General features: G+C 36.0%; 1 protein-coding gene across 2 annotated transcripts; it reads left to right on the forward strand.

The window, feature by feature from the left end:
- Positions 1–219: 219 nt before the first annotated feature.
- LOC122006906 (mitogen-activated protein kinase kinase kinase 3-like) lies at positions 220–5,646 on the forward strand. Of its 2 annotated transcripts, none has more exons than XM_042562597.1 (11): positions 220–676; positions 1,102–1,539; positions 1,762–1,849; positions 2,002–2,064; positions 2,229–2,389; positions 2,481–2,556; positions 3,964–4,023; positions 4,142–4,249; positions 4,376–4,612; positions 4,873–4,985; positions 5,060–5,646. In XM_042562597.1, the coding sequence occupies exons 1-11, from the start codon at positions 312–314 to the stop codon at positions 5,307–5,309; spliced, it is 1,959 nt and encodes a 652-aa protein (XP_042418531.1). In that variant the 5' UTR covers positions 220–311; the 3' UTR covers positions 5,310–5,646. The 2 variants fall into 2 exon arrangements, with proteins under 2 accessions (XP_042418531.1, XP_042418532.1); XM_042562598.1 differs by having other exon boundaries at positions 4,376–4,597.
- Positions 5,647–8,899: the final 3,253 nt, after the last annotated feature.

Consider the following 8,899-nt stretch of genomic DNA (forward strand, 5'->3'; position numbering starts at 1 on the left):
AGATGGCAAGAAATCGAGTCCGAATTGACATGTTAAGGAAGAAAGGTCGAGCTCGCCCTTGAGTGCCCCGGCCGGGATTCCGGTGTGCTACCCTTAACAGACGTACCCATTTTACCTTCTTGATGATTGGACAGGAACCCTTGGGCCCACCTGGGCCTTTGAGTAATTTTACCGATCATCCGCTTTCGGTCGCTTTTCTCTCACGATCCAAATGGAAGCTTCTCTCTCTTTTCCTCCCTTCCCCCTTCTCCTTCTTCTTCTCGCGATCGCTTCGAGTTCCGTCGCCCATCGAAGCTCCTCGTCGTGCGAAGATGCCTGCGTGGTGGAAGGGGAAGCACAAATCGAAGTCGAAGTCCGTTCCCCGCCCTGGAACGGAGCAAGAGACGCCGTGCACGCCGGCGGGGACGCTCGAAGATCAGTTTTTGGACTCGAGGCACGGGAGTAAGGAGAAATTGATTAGATTTGACGAGTTTGGCGTCGCTAGTAAGATTGGGGAGTATCCCATTGTCGGCGATCGAGGCAGGGGAGGAGGTGGATCTCGGACGTCTGGTCACCCTCTACCGCTTCCATCGACGGGATCTGCTTCGGCCTCAACGTCGGCTTCGGCGTCTGCTTCGACTTCCAGTGTTAGCTCATCCGGGTCGGCGGATGAGACCCCGCATCTTGCGTCCTACAGGTATCTCGTTCGTTTTGATATATACTTTTCCTTGTAGCCAATTGGAAGTAGAATTTCACTTTCTGTAGATGTGAAAAAAAAAAAAAAATTTAGGCGATCTCTTTGATCTTGGGCTATTTTCCGTTGAAGGAAATGATTTTTCGGCTCCTAATGTTCTAAAGCTCCAGATAAAATATTCAAACTCAGAGCTCTTTTGTGAGGATTTTCACATATGAGCATCCATCGAATGATAAGTCTTGGCCCTAAACCTTTTCTTTGATGCTCCATGCTATGGATCGAGTGTATTTTTTTCCCAATGAACAGAGTATTTGTCATTTTCATTCTTGATTTATTTTTAACATGAATGAATTAGACCAAGGAAAAGCTTCTGTCAAAATCGAACTTTTCTATTTGTGACCTTCAGATTCACTGTCTGCTCATTGTAGGTGTTCTGACCCCGTGATGGGAGGAAAAAATGGAGGACATGATTTGCAAAGGCATGAGCATGTGGCTGAAAGCAGGCAACACTTCTTATGCAGTCCGGTTTTGGAACATCTTAATGGCGAAAATTCATATTCTCATGCCGACACTTATACAGAGACCATATTTAATAGAAGAACAGCAAATCCTTCCCCTGGTTCGAGAGGACATCATTTTCCAACTTCACCTGTACATCCCAGTTCATTTGGTTTATCCCCAACATCGTCAAATCGCTGGCAAGATAATTTGCGCAGCCCGCCTCATCCGCTACCTCTGCCTCCAAGTTCTCCTAGTTGCTCTCCTCGTTCTCCTCCTTCTTTTTCTCGCTCTCCTAAGACACAGTGGAAGAAAGGAAAATTACTTGGCAGGGGTACCTTTGGCCATGTCTATCTTGGATTCAACAGGTACATGCTTTTGTAAGTGGTATACTTTATGTGCGTCTGCAAACCTTTATAAACTTTCTATACTCACTAAAAGAAACTAAACCCTGTTTTAATGGATGAACTTACATATTTTGTCTATTAGGAGTATCCTTTACTAAGCTTAGTTCTCTTTCAGAAAAGTTATTTATTATTTAAATGTAGAATATGATTCAACATTACATGTCTTTTGTGTCCTTGCTACAGTGAAGGTGGGCAGATGTGTGCCATTAAAGAGGTCAAAGATATCTCTGACGACGCAAATTCTAAGGAATCTCTCAAACAGCTAAACCAGGCAATCTTCTTATCTTTGGTTTTGACGCATAAGATGCTCTTTGTATTTTTTTTTGTTTTTTTTGTGACTGTGGTACCCAATTGTCATTTGAATGTAGCTGCTAGTCATGAAATTAAGAAATTAACTTGAACCTTTTTTGTCCACTATGCCAGGAAATAGCTTTGCTTAGTCAGCTCTCACATCCCAACATTGTGCAGTACTATGGCAGCGAGCTAGTGAGTTCACCATCATCCCTTACCTGTATGAAATTAGTTATTGTTCACTATGATAATGAATTTAGAACAAGTTAGATTTATGATTATTTGCCCTTTTGGCTAGTTTTACTTGGGAAAGTTTGCTTAAACAACTCATCAAGTTTTGTTTAACTTTTGTTCTGCAGACTGAAGACACCTTATCTGTTTTTCTTGAGTATGTTTCTGGAGGTTCTATCCACAAAATACTTCAAGAATATGGCCCTTTTGGGGAAGCATTAATACGTAACTACACTGCACAAATACTCTCTGGACTTGCTTACTTGCATGGGAGGAATACTGTACACAGGTATTTAGCAACTTGTGTTTATAGTTGCAACTAACACCTTGCATATTTTCCCATCTTCTATATTGGCTGAAACTTGAATATAATCTTGCAGAGATATTAAAGGAGCAAACATACTGGTAGATCCTAATGGTGTAGTCAAACTTGCTGATTTTGGCATGGCTAAACATGTAAGATTCTTGCTGGTTTTTTGCTTACAGAATTATTGTAAAATTGAGAAGTGCTTAGCTAGTGTGATTCTAAGCTAAAAAGATTATTCATCCGCTAAGTACAAAATCACTGTCACTTGGTATATTACTAACTCCGTCAGAATGATAAATTTCATGAGAAATCATCTGGTCAATCTATAAGATGCTAATCATTGGGCATATTACTGTCTGAGTCGCACTTGTGTAATGTGTACCTCTGGATTTCCAATCTGTTAGTCAAGAACTGAATCTATTTGATCTTTTCATGCTTCTCTCTTGTTTTACAAAAGGCCCATTATTTGTAGATCTCAATTGTCTATTTGTATTTGCCAACGTACTTGGAAGTACACAATCCAGATTGGGGTCAAGACTGCAATGTTGATGAGATGTAATTTCAACACCATGAAATTTGTCTCCTTCAATTTCCTTGTTTTTAGAAGGTGTGTGATAAGAAAATAAAGGAAGAATTGGGCATGAAGGAGTCGTAAGGATGGAATCTGGGAACAAAGATCCTAGAAGAGAGACCACTAAAGAATTTTCAAATGAGAAGCAAACCGTTTTTCCTACAGAAGGAACAAATTGATGGCCACTTTTAATGTTATGTTCGAACAAAATACAGCTATAGAGAGACTTAGTACTATTCCTTTTAGTTGCTTGGATTTGCAGAGAAGAAAATCAATTCTAAATCATGGTAAAGATGGTTTACATTTAATATGAATATGTTTATCATTTTAGACTTTCTTTTTCATATCTTTCTGTTTAATTTAGGCCTTTCATCGTAAAAATTATGCTTATGGAAGAATAGGTTGATCTAAAGAATGGATTTGGCTAAGGAAAAACCATTCTCATCAAATGTCATGAAAGGAAACAGAAGAAAGAAAGGTGTACCATAAATTATACATGTGCTATCCATTCTAAGTAGGAATTTTAAGAATTAACCCAAGTGGTCAATTAATAGCTAAAATTTAATAATCTTCAGCAAATAAATGTTGATAACATCATCATTACGAGCTGCTAAGAATTGGTAGAGAAGTTTATGTACTAAAGCACTGGAATAATGGACACAAATTTGTCATATTAATTTAAATTCAATCTCAGAGGAGAAATTAAAGCGGATTGAAGGAACTAAGGCTAAGTGAGGTCAAACTGAAAGATAGTGAATGCATGGACTACAAATATTTTGTTCCTGAATGAAATTATGTTTAACATGGATGTAATGTATTAACTTCAAGAAAACGTAAACTTGGCTCTCTTTTATTCTATTATTCATGTGCTTGATATTTTATTTGCTGTGCCTATACTGAAGGTTCCTTTGTCCTGCTAATTTATGTGGTTTCTTATTTTTCTCCTTTTTTTACTCTATTTTTGACATTGTTCATTGGGAAACAGATGAGTGCATACACTTCAATACGATCTTTCAAAGGAAGTCCTTACTGGATGGCTCCTGAGGTAAACTTATAAAATAATCCTTTCAAGCAATAAGTTTGCACATAGTTATGCACTTAGCCTTTTGGAATTTATGTAGACCACTAAATGCACAAATCCTTATAAACTTTTACTAATGCAGGTTGTCATGAATAGCAGTGGCTATGACCTCACGGTGGATATATGGAGTCTGGGTTGCACAATTATTGAGATGGCAACTTCCAAGCCTCCATGGAGCCAATTTGAAGGGGTATGTTATCCTTATTTCATGCTGTTTTTTGCAGTAGAAATAAATGTCCAACATGGAAGCTCTTCCAAGATAGTTTTCAATATATTAGACAAATCTTCATATTTGTGTTCATGTTCCAATCAACAGGTTGCTGCGATATTTAAAATTGCTAATAGTAAAGATATACCTGAAATCCCAGACCATTTTTCTCCCGAAGCAAAGGATTTTCTAAAGCTATGCTTGCAGCGTGACCCTTCTGCACGTCCCTCAGCAGCTCATCTGATGCTTCACGCCTTCGTTCGAGACCAAACATCTATCAAGGTTGCAAAGTGGAATACGGTTAACGATGTGCCCTATTCTGTCCCCAAGGCAAGTCAAATAATGGTAATCTCAGAGAAACTTATTTGGCATGCTTAAATCTAACTTATTTATTATATTCACATGATGCTATTTAAAAGAATCTCATGTTTTTGAATTGGTTCTTAGATCAAGTAAGGTGAACTTGATCTGTAATTTCCACATATTTCCATTAACATGCAGTGACAGAAGTTAGAAATGTGTTGGAAACTAATTCCCTGTATAAATTGTTTCTATAATTTTTGTCCACAGACAATATTAATGTTGCTTCCTTGATGCACCAACAGGGCACTAAGGATTTTTATTCGAATAGAAGTACTCCTCTACAGGAAAGAGATTATAGTATGAGATACCCATCCGGATTGCACTCGCTGTCTCCCCTATCGTCCAAGAACTCGAGGTATTCAGGTTCTAGCTTGGAGTTACGGATTCCAATTATTTCATGGACTAGCATTCAGTGTTTTCTTCTTGCAGGGACTTGCCTAGCATGAGGGTGAACATGTCGTTGCCTGCCTCCCCTTGCTCCAGTCCATTAAGGCAATTCAAACAGTCTAACAGAAGTTGCTTACCTTCTCCCCTCCATCCAGCTTATTCAGCCGAACCGATCAATTACAATCCAGTGAATTCATCACTCTATCCAAGGAAGCCAAGCTATAACCCTTCAGATCCTTGGCTTGACATTACCCTGTCCAAGGCCCCAATGCTCAATGGATCTCCTCGATGATTGAGCATCGGTTTGTAAAAATTGAAGCTGCTGGGTTAACAAAGACTTCAGCTTGTGGATGAATGGGAAACTGGTTTCATGCAATTGTTCATCCACTCCATTCTTCATCAGATTGCTGCTTAGGAAGTGTCATGAGAGGTCCACCGTTGTGTTTTTGTAACTGGTATGCTAAGTTTTGCTTCTTGTCTTTCGTTCTGTTCATAGCACACGTAGCCACCAAATACAATCAGTTTTCACCACATTGTGAGAGCAAAATTGTGTTCGTAGTTTGTAATTCATGTTAATGGAGAAAAATGAAACGGGAAAAGAAAAAGAACAGAAGCAAAGTTTCAGGCAATTGCATTGCAAGTCTTCTTTGAGTCGTATAGTTTAATATTAAAATGATGTGAGTTTGGGATCTCAAAGAAAAGAGAAGATAGACCAGACATTGGTCTATTGATCCATTAGGTGTTTGAAATCTAAAAGAGATCATTAATAAAAAAAATCGATTAATTAGGTTGGATAACGTCGAGTCTGGATGATCGATCAAGTCTCACGGAAATTTTTCATCAGTCATTTGGGTAAATCGGGAAACGCTCGCATCGGGAGGTCCAGGAGCCTAGTATCTTTTAGTTGTGTATTTCATTTGGAAGAAATTTTTTTATAAGTTCGTCATAGTTGAGATTTAAATCGTAAGTATCTGAGTGACAAATTGAATACCTTGTCGTGTACCATAGTCTAGAGCGAGATCATTAATAAAAAAGACTTTTTGATTAGAGGTTGAGAAATTTCATACTACAGTATCTCTTTATAAAATAGAGAGAAATTTCATACTACAGTATTTCTTTATAAAATAGAAAATAGACACTTTAGAATGAGAACGAATATTTTGAAAAAAAAACAATTTAATAAATTTGTTATAGTTGTAGCATTATTATAGGGGAAAAAAAATCATGCTTACCTAGACCTCTTTCATAGTCCGTCTATAAATTATACGAAAGAAAATAAATCATAGGATCAATTTATAATCGATCGTTAAATGATTAAAAATGAAAAAGAATTATTTTTCCTGAAAACATAGATCCACTAAAAATTAATCTCTATCTTAATATAATAAATCTATTACTTTCTAACCAACTCAATACCCGTGTGGACAATAAATTTGTTATGGTTGTAATTAGTATTTATCAAATAGATTTATTAAATTTGATGAAGCTTTAAGTAAATTTTTTAGTAATTAACCAAAAGAATATCATAGAGGTTTAAAAGACGACAGCCCAATGAGATTTGAACACGTGTGAAGGATAAGGACATGAAATGGTGGACCATCTAATCATGTTTTAAAAATTTATAGCAATATATATTTTTTTTAATAAATCTCAATAATTGAAGGAACATGGCAACACTACACTCCAAATCACAAGTTGCCTCTCCTTGCGCCAAACTTGAGCACTTGAGCTTGCTTGTAAGTTATCTCCATGTGGTAGACACTTAGTCTTCTTCAATCTTTATGTATATGTGCTTTTGGTATTGATGACTCGACCGTCCAATGTATCTCGTCGAGTCATCAATACCCTAGGCCATCTAGTTTATTTGGTTCGGCTAGTTCTCGTTCCAATCGACTCAAGTAGCTTGATTAGTCAGTTCAACACTCAATACAATTGACTTCTTGGCTCATCCAACTCTCCCACCCATCCGATTTGACTTGTCTATTTGTTTCGAAGATTCACATGAATCTAATTGGCTATCTATTTGCTCATTCTTCTCTCTTACCGCAAGATAAAGTATTTTTTCTCCACCCAAATTGGTTGACATACGAAGTTTTTCATGGTCGATTGTCCATCCCTACTCCCACTAAAACGAGTGTATCTCATCCATTTTGTTGCTGGCGAGAACCTCAATGAGTGCTATATATTCTCAATATGGTAATTGTGAAAGGGTCTAAAGTCGTGTATAAGCATAACTCATTCGGGTTGCTTAGCTATTTGATCGACAAACTTTAGCATTCCCTCAGTCGGAATGTAGCAAACCCATGGGGTAATTGGGAGGGAGTTGAGCATCGTAAAAATGACTCAAGTTTATAAAATCCCATGAATTAGACTAGACAAGTAGACATGGTTTGTAAAATCGTTATCTTGGATCGTACTATCTAAAATATCGAATTAATCTTGAATTGTGCAAAATCATTTTTTATAGTGGAATCTTAGCAGAATCGGTAGGATCATAGTAGGATTGGTAGAATCGGAATAAAATCGAAGTAGGATCAGTAGAAACTTAGATAGATCATTACTTTTGACTCAGGTTAAACCACAGAATCTATAATATATCAAATCAAAGCATGTTCAGAGATTTACAATTGATTACTGAGTAAAACCCCTAACTTCTTAATTTTAGACTTAAAAAAAATAATTTAAAATCTTTTCGGAGTCCCGAAATTTTTTTATTATCTTTTAGACTATTTTATAATTTAAGTTATTTTCATATATTTGTAGGGTTAGGATTAAGATTTCGAGACTATTTAAATCTTTATTTAGTTGTTTTTTAATTAATTTTTAATCAATAATATTCCGTCATTTCTTTTCGCTAAAATAATGAGTTTTTAGGTATCTATCTAGTATTCTATGAAATAAATAAGTCTTTAAAAGATTGCTTTTGACTTTTGTGTTCGAATCAAATGATTCAATAGCTTCCGCTACGTTAGCCGTTTTATTTATCTTTAAATTAAGTTATTTTGTGAACCAAGAAAATATTCTTGAGATTAATACTATAATTGTTATTGTGTTAGTAGAAATTTTATACTCTTTAATTTTGTAATATGAAAAATATAAATATTATTTAGTGTTATGTTAGAATGGTAGTTAAATTACTAATTATTAATATATATAATAATATCAAATGTGGTGTCAAGTGTATATATAAAATTATTAATCTATTTATATATAAAATAAAATTTTAAGGATATTTTTTAGGATTTTTCCTGTGTAGCATCATAATTCTGCAAACTGTGCTAGTATTTAATAAAATGAAACCAATAAATTTTATGGTATTTGCAAATTGCTTAAAACTATATAATTTGCTCAGAATTCTCAATCATAGTTGGTTGGGTAATATATAGCAAAAGGTGATTCGTTCATTTCTAGTGTTTCGTCAATTTGTCTTTAAATCAATACACATGAGGTAATTCATAAGTGACTACTAGCTAGTCATTAGTGTAGATGATCAAAAAATAGAAAAATGTATGCTTGAACATATCAAATTTTGACTCCAAGATTTTATATGACAATATCCAATATTGTAACCACGCACCGCTATAAGGGGACGGGCTAATAATGTGTCAGTTGCCTCGTGTATAGACTCACCAAAATCTATTAAATTATTTTTATATTTTTTATATTTTGGGCCGAGCTTAGAACTTGGGTTGCACTTGGCCAGCTTAATTAGGTCTATGTTCTGTTGGACATAGCTTAGGTCATGCTCAACTTAACCTTTGTACAAACTCTATTCGTCCCGTCTAATCCATCGGCTAAGTCAAGTGTAGTCCAATATGGTGCATTCCATCATGGATCCAATTCAATTTACATCTTTACTAGACATGATAAACAAGCTAAATC

Source organism: Zingiber officinale, chromosome 7B (assembly GCF_018446385.1).
Source record: "Zingiber officinale cultivar Zhangliang chromosome 7B, Zo_v1.1, whole genome shotgun sequence".
In the NCBI taxonomy this organism is placed as follows: domain Eukaryota; kingdom Viridiplantae; phylum Streptophyta; class Magnoliopsida; order Zingiberales; family Zingiberaceae; genus Zingiber; species Zingiber officinale.